Genomic DNA, 14,406 nt, shown 5'->3' with positions numbered 1-14,406 from the left:
AAATAATGGGCAGAGTAAATGAAAAATAAATGTAAAAAGTTATTACTTAGTGGGAAATACACTGTACTACATTATGAAACCTCTATTAGTTAATGCACTGCAGAGTTCTGTGTGTTACCAGAGAGAGACAGAATTAAATCTTGGTTAGTGCAGTGGAGAATAGTGTATTGTTAGTACTACGAGGTCACAGCCTGTGACTGAAAGCACTATGAGTATGTAAGTTATTATTTTATATTTGCATTACACTCGGTAAAAAATATAGACTGATGCAAAATAGATTTACAATAAAATGGTGCTTCTAAAATGTAGATTTTAGTAATACTAGGGAGTATGTAATGCAATTTCTTTTTTACATAACGTATCCCTTCAACGCCTCTTTAGGGGTACTAAGGGCTGCTGTGTAATTACAATTAAAAGCAAACACTTCAGTTGTTAACTCTTTGCACTACCACTAAAAAAAAAAACTCTTTGTCATCACAAAGCTAGGAGTGATTCACGGGGTCCCAAGCACCCTTTACACTTGCAGATTAACTAATGGGGCACCTTTGCATTTCTTTCAGGCGAGCAGGCACCTTGGCACAAAAGCTTTTCGCAGAACAGGAGACTCAGCTGAAGCATTTTAAACAATGGAAATTAGCCGTCCTGGGACGGTTGTCTTCTCCCAAATCCAAAGCAAATGTTTAAGAATCCAGGCAAAGTGAGACTGGGGAATGCATGACCCCCGTTCCCAGGACTCCACGGCCCCCCTGGGGGTTACGCCCCACAGATCGAAGACGTCTGCCCTAGAGCGACAGTGACTCTGTCACTGAGGTCACAGGACCCTTTAGGCCAGTCCGCCTCACCCATTGGTACCTCCATTGGCCTTGTTTCAGCAGTAGTAGTGCAACTCAACAGGGATCAGCAATGCAGGATTTGCTCGCACACCAACCTAGGTTCGCAAACTTCCGTGTCTCTATGCTTCATGCGCAAGCACTTTTAACATGTGCTGCCTGCTTTGAAGCCACTGGAATTATGCAGCAATGGAGGACAAAATGATGTTGCAGAGTTGACTAAATTATGCAGATAAAAAAAGGCTGCAGCCTAATGTGGTACATTTTCTGATACTTTATTATTTTTACTCATATTAATAGTCTCTGCAGAGATTTTGCCTCATTCGTACCAGTGTAATATGCAAATGCAGCAGTGAGTAAGGTGACCAGTCAACCTTTGCAAAGGGCCCTCCTCCACTTTGCAGCAACACAAGTCGCATTTTTGTGTGTGTAAATTTTGATCCGTTTGAGGTACAAACAGGTTTATAGTTAAAATCATCAGATTATGCAGCAGATAATGTTTTGATGCATTATGTGGCAAATACGGCAGAAGCATTATTATGTGGAAAACATTTGCAAACTAGGATATTTTGCCAATCATATTTGAACTGCGCTTGTGGAAAAAGGAAGGAGAAGTGCTGATGACAGAAATTGCATGGCTGTGAGACAAATGGCCTGTGATTCCAGTTTAAGCGTATTTGGGACATTCTGTGAATGGAAACATCCCACTTTGGGAATGTATTTTAATGTCAATTACTCATATTAAACCTTAAATAAACATGTGTATCCATTGATTGAATTAAATAACGTAATAAGCGGTAACTGGTCAGTGAAATGCCAAACAAATACTAAAAATTGGGATGTTTTGCTCTTTTTGGCCACACCTCTGACTCCGCCCAATGACCCAATTCTCAGGTTATTTCCATCCTCTAATTCTTCACCCACCCTTCCCCTACGTTCCTCCACCCCTTCGACCACTGCCTTAACGTGACTCCTGCCCTGCGAGATATTTGGCAAAGGTGTCAGGAATGAGATCATCCCTACAATAAATTAAATGGGACATCAAAGTATTTGGACAATACCCTTTATACCAGTGCAGCACAGTCTGGTGTCCACTAAACCTTGTGCATCATGTGCTGGGTGATGGTGAGGTCACTTGAGTTGTCTTACTGCCAGAAGTGTGCTCAGTTTTCTTCATCACTTTTTGTTATACTGATTTACACTACTACTCCATTTCCTACTAGGAGCAGGGTTGGATTGGGATCAAAAAATCGGCCTGGGCACGCAAAAAAAAAAGTGGCCCACGTTTGCATATTTCCTTTTCGCAAAACACTGCATACATTAATGGGCCGGCCCAGCAGGAGAAAGGGAGTGACACCTCTGCCCATTGATAAAAGGGAGATAATGGATGCCCATCTGCCTCCAGAAAGGCCACTCAGGTACCCACTGGGCCGCTAGTGGTGTCCAAACAACAGCGACACCGCCCAAATCTCCCCCTCCCCCAAGCAGTCCAAAAAAGCAGCTCACAGCTGGAACTCGGATACAGGCCCCTCGGCCATAGCCCGAGTGACCCCCTTACCAATCCGACCCTGACTAGGGTGAACACCTTTCTCACAGAAAAGGACAGGCCAATTGTTTATGTTTCTTGATTCAAATAAGCTGACCTTTAGGTACAATTGTGTCTAATATACTATATTCTGTTTTATTGTGTCAATGTTGCCTTTGTTTGCATTATTAGTAATTTGGGAATAGTTTAGACAGCTCTAAACTACTTTTGAAATATTTTTTTTTCCATTTGCTGTGTTAAGTTTCGTTTAATATGGAATTTGAGGAGTATTAGATGTTGCGAATTTCCCGATTTTTAAGAAGTCTTGACACAAAAATATCAGCAATGCTGGTAAAATGCTGGCTTGGTGGCAAATACAATTACTATGACTTCCGGAAGTACAAGAAATTTGCTCCTGGAAATTCCATCAATTTATTAAAAATAGAAAAATTCTAAATCTTAATGTGAATGGGTTTTAAGAAAAAAAACTGTTCGGAAAGGAAGAGGAAAGACAAGTTAACTGCTTACGGAATGTGAATTGTACAAATATTAAGAACTGGGGCTGCACAAAACAATGACTACTTAATTAAACTATAATTCAGGCAGTTTTTTCCCTGTTTAGTGCTCATTCATCTGGGGAACCAGGTTCGAGTCACTCCGTACTACCAAATAATGAATGTGTCCTTGTGTAACTAAAGGCTTCAAATTCTCCCGGGTCGAGCTCGAGCTCTCTATTGCTTTATATATGCCTTGCTCTTTATGGACCGGTTCAGGGAAGGGGCAGGGCCCACGAGGGGAGGGTGGTGCCGATAGGGTAGTCCTCGTTAAGGTATGGGCGGGGTCAAGTCTAGGGTGCCCAGCCTGCCCCTCCCACCCGTGTTTTTGTTCCTACGCGGTGACCGCAATGGAGGAGCCGGGGATCCCTCTCAACCCTGAGCTGCGGCGAGACGACGCCACCCAGGAGGACGTCCGTCAGCCGAAGGTAGGCCGTGAGGGGGCGCTCTTGGGGTACCACGTGCACGACTAAGAGGAATAAAGTCATAACGGGGAATGGAGGCGGGGTTCCATGGTGTAAAGCGGGGGACCTTCGAGACCGGATACTCATGCGGAGTAACAGACCAGCTGAGGTGGAGGCGAAGCTCTTCAGGTGACGTCAGGTTTGTCTTTAATAGATAATTAGGATACCTGTCAAGTCCGGTGGTTCTAGCGGGCGGGACGTTCCCATTTTTTTTTTTTTTTACCCTAACATTTCCCATACTTAATGTTGCCTTGCCTCCAGATTCGATGACCCTACCTACGCCCCATTACACTCCTCATAACTAAGCATTTCAACCCCTGGTCAAGTCTGTGGCATGAGGGGCAAATAACATTATCATAGGACAGGAGGCTGTCAGGGTAGCTCAGTGGGCTGCGTGCCTGCTTGCAAGTCGGAGCTAAGTGGCTTCTACTGACACAGTCGGGTCCAGCCGGCTCTTTCCCAGAGCTATAAAGTGAGCGTCGGCTGCTGTCGGGCGACACTTCTAGTCTGAGCCCCGCCTTAAAGACAGCTGGGTTTCGGGGGTGTGCACTATGTAAATAGACAGGATGTCTGTCCGTTATCTCACATCAGTGGCATCTGCACGCTTTGGTAATAAGCAAATGACCTTAGACCCCTGACATCTTTGCAGGCTTCCTTTGAGGGAGGTCTGTATCTGAAAGGCTCCGGTTCTCCGGCTTCTGACCTAGACATAGCTGCCAAGTGGACCCATGACAGGACACGCTGTGCTCGTCCTACTGCAGTCAGTCGTGCTAAGCATGCCGGGATATTTTAGCCAATATAAAAAAAGAACGGGTAAATAAAACTAATTTGGAAATGTATTTTTATTTATCGTGAATCAGACCCCATCTGGGCACCAGGTACTTTTACAGAGGAACTGGAGGTGAAATGGAGTGCAAGAACAAATAGGAAACTGATTATCGTCAAATTAACATATATACAGACATATCAATAACATCTATGTAAGAAAGTGGCTCTGTATATACTGCACCAAAGTAAGGTTCAGTGTGCACAGAGTCCACAGTCCCCAGAGGTTTGGCAGAGGCTAAAGTTAGATATAACCTTACTCTCTAAAGTGGTAGCTTGGTCGAGCAGTAAGGCAGTATCAGAGGACAGTGTAAAGCATTTGTTGTACACACTCAGTCAGCAAATGGTCTTGCACACTCAAGAACTGAACTCTAGGCCAATTGTTTTGTATATAAAAATATATAGTAGTTTTATTTTAGAACCAACAATAGGTATCAAAATACTTTCTCAGAATAAAATGCTGTAGTTGTATACTTACAATAGACTTTTAAATGCAATAGTTACAGTTGTTGTAATAGGCAACACAATTCAAACAAAATTATAACATTGATCTCAATGTGAGTTTTTAAGTAAATGCAATTTCAGTTACTTTGCGTATGGTTTTCTTACTCAGGACTGAATCCTGGATTCAGCCGTGGTGCATTTCCTGTAAACAGTTGAAATAAATGGTTTTTGTTACACAGGTGATTTTTAAGGAATATTTGTATGTTTCAAAAATCGACACTTAGAAGAATTTCTGGCAAAAACTAGGCAATGTTATCCTATGGAGGAAAATCAAGTTATCGGTAATTACAGTTGTAATTAATTTTCAGGGTCAGTGCTGGGCACCAAGATCCAGCACTGGGATCTCTCCTGATAACAGGTGAGTAATTTTGTTATCGTTGTTCGGCTGATTTTTAGCGAATATTTAAAGTTTCAAAACTCGACAGAAGAAATTCCAAGTGAAACCAGTCTATGTTACCCTATGGAGAAAAAGTGAGTTATCTGCTTTCAGGTGTGTACTCGACTGCCAGAGTTGAGGCTCTGGGCATAGACTCAGGGGTCTCCCAGGGTCAGGTAGGTACAGTTGTTACACCCTCAGCGGCACAGGGGCAGTCGGGTGCAGAGAGAGTTAAGCCCAATGTTGGCCTATGGCGGGCAGGGGGCCTTTGGTTGGTGGCTGCTAGCAGGCAGGCCACGCGGCTGTGGGAGCTGGGCTCCTGGTCACTTACACAGGGCAAGTGGGGAAGTAGAATAGGATAGATGTTGCACTTCCAGGGGCATTTGGGCGGCTTGGTGCAGGGTGCTTTTGTGCTGTCGGGCGCTCAATGGATTTCAATGGAGAAGCTACCAGATGAACAAAGGCTGCAAGCTCGGGGACGGAGATTCTTCAGGTGAGACCACCACTTCGAGAGGTAAAACTGAGGTGCCGATGGATCGAACATAGGCTCTAACGCTGCTTAATACAGCGCGTCGTGGGCTGATTTAATACGCAGCCCCTACACTAGCACGAGATTTACTCCGCATCGTGCTTCGCCGATATATGCTAGAATAACCATTTTTCGTGGAATACATGCAACCTGCCCAGCCACATTCAGGCTGGGACGGAATTATAACCAGTTAGAAGGCACATAAGACTGTTTCATTGACCTAAAGCCCTGAGAAGTCGCGGGTGTCTTGTCCCGAACGACGAAACACGTGTTGGCTGGAGTCACAATAAGAAAATCATTAAATTATTCATATTCTTTATGTATTTGCCTTGAAACTGAAGTTATTGACTTGTTATAATCATTACAAATGTGTGCCAGGGCTTGATTCAAAACCACTTCGAGAGGTAAGTTAGGAAGCTGTAGGTTAGGTAGGCATCCAGGAGTTGGGCACAGGGGGCCGAAGGGCGCCTGAGTTTTCATTTAGTGTGTCTGAAAATGAACAGTAACCTCACCAGCCGAATTAGGAGCAACACTTTAAAACTGCTCTGTGCACAGGAACACCGTTGAAGTAAATACCCAAACAAGCATTTGCACAAACGCATATGAAAACTTGATTAGGTGGGATTGAATATACTTGTTTCAGAAATATGTGTGGACAGAAAGATGTCTTGCAAACGTGAACGTTTACTGGATCTCGCTTCTGGATCTACAAGTCCTGTTACCTACTCTTTTTTAGGTCTTGCGTGGCGTGGTCTTGCGTGGCGTTGAGATTTATTTTGAACGAGGATTTTGAGAATAGGGCTTTAAGCCCCGCCCCTCATTTCAATTGGCTGGCGTCACAGTTTATGCTAAACGGTGGCCTGCCATTGGAAATGAGCTTTTTGGGTTGCCTCCCTTTGGCCTTTTGGTCCGGCCCATCCGGACTGGATCACCTGCTTCACGGCTGTCGTGAAGCAATTTCTTATCTTAAGGAGGCGTGAGATCCAGTCCGAATGGGTCGTCCCAAAAGGAGACAGGGCGCCGCGTGTTTATTTTTGCATCGCGCTTTCACTTAGTGAAAGCGCAATGCAAAAATAAACAGCGGGAATGGCGAGTGCTTGTTCTTTTGGTTGCACTCAGCAGAAAGGAAGTGGATCCAATTGCTTCCACTTGAAAAAAGCAATGTGTGCGATGTAGGTTAAGGTTGTCCCAAAGTGGGACTTATGCCACATAAGCTGTGCCGTCTTTGGTTGCCGCCAGAAGTTAAGGCTTTCTAAGGACAAGGGAATGGATGAATGGCATTACCCAGTGCCCCCTCGTAGTATCTTGGTAAAATTGTGCTGGAATATGTTGTGTGCTCAGCTGCGGCCGAGCTTCTCTCCTGAGGGACCCCCTTGCAGCCTGTTCATTCTAGAACGCAGGGCTCGTCTGCCTCGCTCGGTTGCTTTGACTCGCGCCTGCTGCTGGCAAGCAGTGAAGCTAGCTGTAGTTTTCGTGGCGGTAGACGGCTCGTGATGGTTGCCGGCTGCCTGAGGAGAGCTGGCGCCCGTTTGCAGTGCTCAGACGGAGGTGCGATGCTTCTGCCCTGTGGCGAATGAGGCATAACGAGGAAGGATGAGCTCCCCACCCCATGGGGACATCATCTGCTGCAGTGAAAGACGGTGGAGTGTGCAGGATTCAGGTGGAATACGACAAGAAAAAAACAAAAAAAAAAACAACTCGAAGGCGACAAAATGGCAGCGCTGCAGCGTCCTTGTCTGAAAGGCTTTGACCCGCTGCACGGCTGTCGGCTTCAGGTGACAGATTTATCTGAAGAACCCTCAGAAACCTAAAGGGGTGATGGCTAATTGGTGAAATGACTAATTGAAGGTCGCCTTTCCTTTGCTGCTTCTCCTTGCCAAGTGTACAAGTGTAAGATACCAGCTTGGCCTCCCACTAGTCCATTATTTTGGCTTGCTGGGTGCAAAAGTGGGCAGCCACATGCCACGAACACAGACTTTGAGACCTGTGGCGCGCCATTCAGGGCACATCTCTTGGTATAATGTGCGAAAATGTGAACCTGTGCTCGTCTGGAAGGTCGACCCTAAATTTGCTGACCGACGTTTTCAAAGCAGTTCTGAAGGGCTGCCATGAAATTTTCAGTTACTTTCGTGATGCGCCAAACGGGTCTGAGCCTCTCATGCAGTGCCGAAAAGAAAGAAACGCCCACCTCCCCAAGAATTCTTGATATACTATGGAGGACAAACGATGTGTAGGTTTACATGCATTTCAAGTAATGAGGTGCTATTAAAAAAGGCCTTCTATGACAGGATATCAAGATCTTATATCAATTATGTCGTAAATTAACTGCTTAGCAGTCCCAGAACCGAGACAGAACAATAGTGTGAACACGATGTTACATAACTGCTATAATTCTGTGACCTAAACTGTACCTTGCGGAAAGAAATTTACGCTTGTATGCCACTGTCTTTTGTTATTTGTTTAATAAAAAAGATTTAATTGAATTATGTCGTAAATCTATCGGCTTTTGTGGGTTTTTTCAAGTCTGTCTCTTCCAAGGATGTTTTAAATCGTGTTTGTAGACAGCAGAACTTTTCCCCAGGTTAAACTGATCTAACCGGCTCAGACACCAGAACAACCACTCGGGTTACATTGAAGTTACAGTAAACAAATGTCTCCAACGTGACATGAATTGTCACTCAAATGATAGTATTAAATATTTCATAGAAAGCATTACTTTTGTCCCCACAACACTAGAAGGCCTAGAATAGGACATTGCATAAGCAGGTTACATTATGAGAGCCCGGTTGAGGCGGGCAGCCAGATTGCAGAGGTTGGCTGATCCTACACTGCAGGGGGCCATGAGGGCACATGGCCTTACCCTCAACCACCACCCGACCCCAAAGAGCCGCTAACTGCGAACTTGTGATGTACTGCTGCACACGATGCTTGCCTTGTAAGCTGCAGCCTGCAGCTGTCTCTTGGAGGCAGTGGGATGTCCGTGCTGCCTCTTGCAGCAGTGCTCAGAAGGAGGAACAGGGTGTCATGGAGAAGTCGTATGTCCCGGTTTGATAAGCCCTCCACTCCAGTATTTGAAGTAGTTCATGGCTGGTGTGGTAGAGGGGAAAAAATTGGTAGGTGGTGGCACCGAAAGCACATTCCGCCTGTTGAAATAAAGTCGGTCTCTCCAAATGGTCAAAATGCGGCAACAGTGGAGACTAGATCTGACATAAGGTCTGCTGAGTTCACTGCTTATTGAACAGTCTAAACTGGCTTCGGTCTCCAGCGTTACCTGATTATTTCAGACTCCCTAGCCTGGCTAAAGTGGCGCTGGAGTTCACTGTTCATCCCATGGCATATGCAAAGGCTGGTACGTGTATATACTGTTTGGACCAGTATTTGTATAATGCACACAACTGTGAAGTCACTGCTCTTTCATTGGTCTTGTTGTGCTGGCTTTACTGTAACTTTGTTACTTTTTATCCTTCGTCTTGTAAAGTGCTTTACCCCCTGGGTCATGTTATTGCTATATAAAACCAAATAAATAAATACATCAATAAAAAGTGGGTGATGGCCTGATGTATGATTCAGAGCATTTACAATGGGGCAGGCGCAAAAAGTTATTGTGTAAGGGGTATAAAGTGTTTTGAAGAGATTTTTTTTTCAGTTGAAAAATGCTGCATAGCAAAAGGCTTTAGTTTGGCTAGGTTGATTGGTTCCTGGTACAGCAGAAAACTCGAGATAGCCTCTTCAGAAAACAAGCATTTGCAATGCCATAGGTCTCGCAATTACGCAAGTTTGAGCTATTGACATTGCAAATAACAATGCCTTTTATTTTTGTTTTAGTTTTTAAAACATAAATAAAAAGCATCGTCATTTACAATGCCAATAGCTTAAACTGGTGTAAATGCGAGACCTATTCATTGCAAATGCTTGTTTGTTTTGTTTTTGGGATCTTTTCTGTTATCCTTTTCTGGATTGCATTTGTGTCTTCAGGGATAACAGATGCCTCGTTCTTCAACTAAAAGCTATATGTAGGAGGCATTTCTTTCACTGTCCCTGAGCCAGTCTGCACAGGTTGGTGTGAAGCTAAGGATGAAGGGATAGTCACACACAAAGTGAGAAATTCCTTCAGCTCTGGCATTTGCACCTTCCGAGGTGCCCTGATCCCTCGTTAGTCTAGACTCTCTAATTCCTCCAAGGTTCACAACTTTTCTTTAGGCTCAGGGGAGCTTGGACTGATCTGCGTTTCAATGTCATCTGTTGTACCCAAGCTGTCTGTCTGCAACCCAATTTGTTACCAGAAACATTGCGCCACAATCTTTTGCTGGTATTTGGCTGTTCTGCCCACCCAAAACTACAAATCTACCTCCACCAGTTTATTCTCTAGCCCATAATTGTACTTGATTATGCTACATCCCGGTTCTCAAGTGTTAACTTTGAGCTTTCCATTTTCTAGCTTTAAAGTTTTTGTTTTGTTCCCCGTTTCTGAGTCCGTGTACCTCCGTTTCTACTTTCACCCTTGGCCCCCATTCTCTGGGGCTCATTGTAGAGGTTGGAGAGGCTGATATTTGAAACGTACAGCCTACCCCAGTGTTGAATGGTACAGCCCACCACATTTTGAGGTCAGCAGGTTTCTTTGATGTGCAGAGTTAAGTCCACTGTATGGTTAGAAAACTGTTCCATGCGGCCTGTCGGTTTTTCTGCTTAGCATCTTGCCCCCATCCTGCCCGTGGACTCTGTACAAGCTCAATGTAGGTGGCCCTCATTTTATTAAGCAATGCTGCCCTGAAAGCAAGAACACACAAAGTGACTCCCAACTGTAGTGTAGATGGCTACTGCCTTCTCGTACCAGGATGCGAGGTGACTGGTGAAAGGAGGTTATAGTTTAGGGGTTCAGCCTTTCTAGCAGCACCCTTGGTGAGGAGGTTGTCTATTGCCCTACCCATCAGTCACATAATGGGAGTCCTGCCTTAACTTTTGGCACATGGTATGTATGTATCGTGTGTGTATGTTTCATGTGTGTGTGTGTGTTTCTTGCATATGTTTTCAGGGACTTCTATATTGACATCCATTTGGGATGCTTTGTCTGGGTTGCACAGTATGGTGGTTTTCTCCGTAGTCATGGTGTTTTTTCTTGCTCCATCCTCAGTAAACTTGACTCTCTGGCCCGATTCACAAAGAGCCTCCACATTCGTGGCGGAGGCTCCTCAGGCATGGCGGGATCTCCACAATGGAAAACTGCAGGACGGAGATCCCGCAAAGAGTGCGGCGGCTGTTTGTGAAGGGGCCTCGAGTGCGGCAGCTCCTTGTGAAGGGGCCTATGTGTTCCTTTGTTTAGTGTCCCCTCCCTTACATTGTAGCTCTTCAGAGTGCCTTAGAAGAATCGTTCTCTATTCCCTACAGAAGATGGTTCTCAGCTCTGCTGGATCTCCTTCGTGTCTCATGTTCTGCAGGATGCCACTTAACAACCAGTCTGTCTTCAGCCCTCAAGTAACCTTAACCAGTTCTATCCAGCCTGACCCACATTCCAAGTAGCTTGGAGATCAGGACAAAGACTTGCATGCATCTCCTCCTGTTTGTAATAATATTTTAAAATGCCGAAAAGTAGCATTTTGATTGGCTCTGGTTTCCTGCCAATGCCCCCAAATTTGTATGAAGGAAGCCTTTTGGCTTCAGAACTCGATTAGACTTTGAGGATACTGCATACTAGTTCTGAAACTATATTTGCCAGGGCTACAACCTTTGACATTACCCATTCTCTTCACTCTGGAGAAATATTTGCTGCTTTGAACTTACTAGCAAGAGAGAAAGTTGAATTGGCCAAGGAGAGGAGTAGCCTCTTGATTTGATGAAAAGCATGTACCAGGCCCAGTTGACTGAAGTTCTGCTTGTAGGTGACCTGAGGCAAGTTGTTCTAGAGCCAATGGGATCCGTGTAACCCAGGTTGCTAGACATGCCAAGAAGTGAGCAAAAATCACCTGCAGTCGGGGAGCTGTAGAGACACCTCCAGTAGGATAACCATGGTAAGTCTGCTCCGCCCCTGACCTATACTGGGCCAATATTCACCCTTATCAGGCATGAGGTTTTCCAGCTTCACCCCAGTCCTTGAGGTTTTGCTCCACAGGCTCCAGCTGAACCCCTGCATTTAAAATATGATTGAAGAGTACACCACCTTTAAAAGTATGGTTGAATCCTAACATGAAATCCCATTGGGGCTCGTTGTACCTGTGTATTCTGTGGGTGCCTCAGTCCTGTAAGATAGTCAATCAACTGATATTGTTGGCAGCAACAGGACCATTCGCAAATGCAGTCTGTAAACGTTGTTACCCTAAGAGATATCTTTCGTCTCCTCTCGCCGGCTAAAAACCTTGGAAAGAATATGTAACTAATTGGATCTTAAACTTGTATTGTCTTGAATTGCATCCCTCAGGATGCCATCTCCCAGACTCCTGTCTCCTATAACTGGACTCTGAGAGGCTAAACAACTGGTCTTGTCAACCTATTATCATCTTTTGAATTTGGTCGGTGGATTTCTGGTGATAATTCATTTTTTGACTTCTCTTGCTCGTAACTCCATTCTTGCATTCACAAACTCATTGAGTTACTTTGCTTTGCACAAAGAGCACAAAACATTAGGGCAAAGGGCACTCTTGGACAACTTGATATATGATAACTCTCAGTGTAGTATCTCGTCCCTGTTGATTTAGATTGATTTATAACCTTAGACTAAATTCCCTCAAACCATTGAATTTAGTGTAGCAATCCATTCAAATTTTTGCCTGTTGGTTAACATTGGCAGTAGGGCACCATGCTATTTTATTCTTTGTAGCACCTGGTATTCAAAAGTTATAGATGCGTTTGGGGGCCATCTAGGAGCTCCAGAAAGTGCTTACACCATCTTTTAAAAATTGTATTTCTTTGTTTTTTTTGCCTGTATCATACATTTAACCACCCTATTTTTTCGACCTGTAAATCTAGTCCCATCCATCATGGAAATTGCAGCTCTGACAAGACGTTCAGTTTGTGTTTGTTACTGTGTCTGATTTTTAGCTTAATACCAGATACTAGGATAATCATTGACTGCCGGACTGTCCTACTCATGGCGAGTCAGCCAAAAGTGAGAAACGTAGTAGTTAATTTGAAGTGCCATAGTATTGATTTTCCCTATATTATATTAGACTCATAGATTACAGCCCGCTAACCAATCACTACCCCTGGATCCTAGAAGAGGTTTTACATTGGCTTTGACAAGTGATGGGATTACTCGAGTCTCGACCTCAAGACATTGAATACTACTCAAAGCTAACAAAATTTACTGGAGGAGACTTGTTTAGCTGACTGATACACAGGTGTGAGAAGAAGAGAACTGGCTTGAGGAATCTAAAGGTGGTGACCCTGAGGGAGATTTGTACACCTTGCCTAATACAAAGAAAGATGACTTGATTGCTAACATTATGGTTTCCAGGTTAAGGATGGGAGTGCTCCAAATTAGGGCTTAGAGATAGGCGTGACACGTCAGCGCCAGGGACTAGTCACAGTGCAACCCACCAGCACAGGATCTTACATACATTCCATTTGAGTTGGCATTTTTAACGCAGAAGTTGAGTCTGGTGGAGAAGGCAGTGGTAGGTCTGGATTGTCTTGCCCACAGTGAGACCAAATACATTTTCGAGTTATGGGACTCATAGAACGTAGTATAAATATATGAATAATGCAATATAAATATACATTAGCAAGACTGATTTGTCAAACAAATTTAAAGAAAATCCAAGTATTTGTCGGGGTTCTTCTTTGAGACCCAGTTGTACAGAGACATTTTAAAGGTTGATTGACAGGGAGGAATTTCAAATCAGTCCTGACACTACTCCAGTAGGAACAGTCCAGCCTCAACTGCCAGGCCAGGTCTTCTCAGTACCGGACCACAAGCAGCCCAAGACCTATTTTGCACTGATTAGGGCTCATCAGTCAGGTATAGCTTGGTTCCAGTGGCACAGTGTGCACAGGATCCACGTCTGGGTATACCCGTCCCACATAGAGTGCCAAACTGAAGTATACAAATAAGTGATGGGTGGAATGCTTAAATTAATCACAGCCACTGGTAATTACTCAGGGCTGCATCTCAGTCTATCGCTATTTTGCACACTATGCCTCCCCAGGTTGGACCCAGCCATATGCCGATCAGTTTTGACCCTACTCCAAAAGGAACAGTCCAGCCCAAACTGCAGTGCTTGGTCCTCGCTGAACCGGATCACTAGCAACCAGCGACCTGTTCGCCCTGACTTGAATGGCTTGTTTTCAGTGGCACAGTGTGCCCAGGACTCATGTTTGGGCAAACCCCTCCCACTTAAAGTGTTGCATTATACATTGTAGACAGTCAACAGGGTGGATCAGAAGGTGCAAAGTCAGTGTTTGAGCAAGACAGGTGGGGAGACATGTCTCCAACAGAATGTCCAGAATCCTGAAAATAATTGAAAAGACAGTTATAGGTCTTTCAGGGGGAGACTAATAAAATGTTCTTTTGTCACAAGGGTGGCTGCTTTGTTTCTGACAAGGATGTTAGCATTGAGGGGGACTTCCTGCAGTATAATGGATGGCCTTGGAATACAAGTGGTAAACATGGTACATAAGCAGTGTGGTGCCCTCTAACCATTAAGAGACTGAGGGTCTCAACAAGAGGCCTCATGCCAATGACAGTACCCATCCTTCTCCAGGCCTCCTATTGTTCCATCTGTTCTCTTCTGCTGAATGAGCGGGGCTTAGGGTCTCTGTAACTATTATCATGATCTGGGGAATGAGTAGTGCTTCCCTTTGTAACTC

The 14,406-nt window shown here is 44.5% G+C and overlaps 1 protein-coding gene across 5 annotated transcripts in view; it reads left to right on the top strand.

Moving 5' to 3' along the window:
• The first annotated feature begins 3,206 nt into the window (after positions 1–3,206).
• The window catches only part of LOC146812555 (sodium-dependent lysophosphatidylcholine symporter 1-B-like), a 129,560-nt gene continuing 118,360 nt past the window's right edge, over positions 3,207–14,406 (top strand). For 2 of the 5 annotated variants that reach the window (XM_085619584.1, XM_085619580.1), the window contains exon 1: positions 3,207–3,337. In XM_085619584.1, coding sequence (XP_085475710.1) covers positions 3,260–3,337 — 78 coding nt within the window. In that variant the 5' untranslated portion in view covers positions 3,207–3,259. Of the gene's footprint in view, positions 3,338–3,392; positions 3,513–14,406 lie in introns of those variants that run through there. The other 3 variants (XM_085619581.1, XM_085619583.1, XM_085619582.1) reach the window with 2 other exon arrangements.

The sequence above is a fragment of the Triturus cristatus genome, chromosome 7 (assembly GCF_964204655.1).
Source record: "Triturus cristatus chromosome 7, aTriCri1.1, whole genome shotgun sequence".
In the NCBI taxonomy this organism is placed as follows: domain Eukaryota; kingdom Metazoa; phylum Chordata; class Amphibia; order Caudata; family Salamandridae; genus Triturus; species Triturus cristatus.
This window is presented reverse-complemented; position numbering and strand designations above follow the sequence as displayed.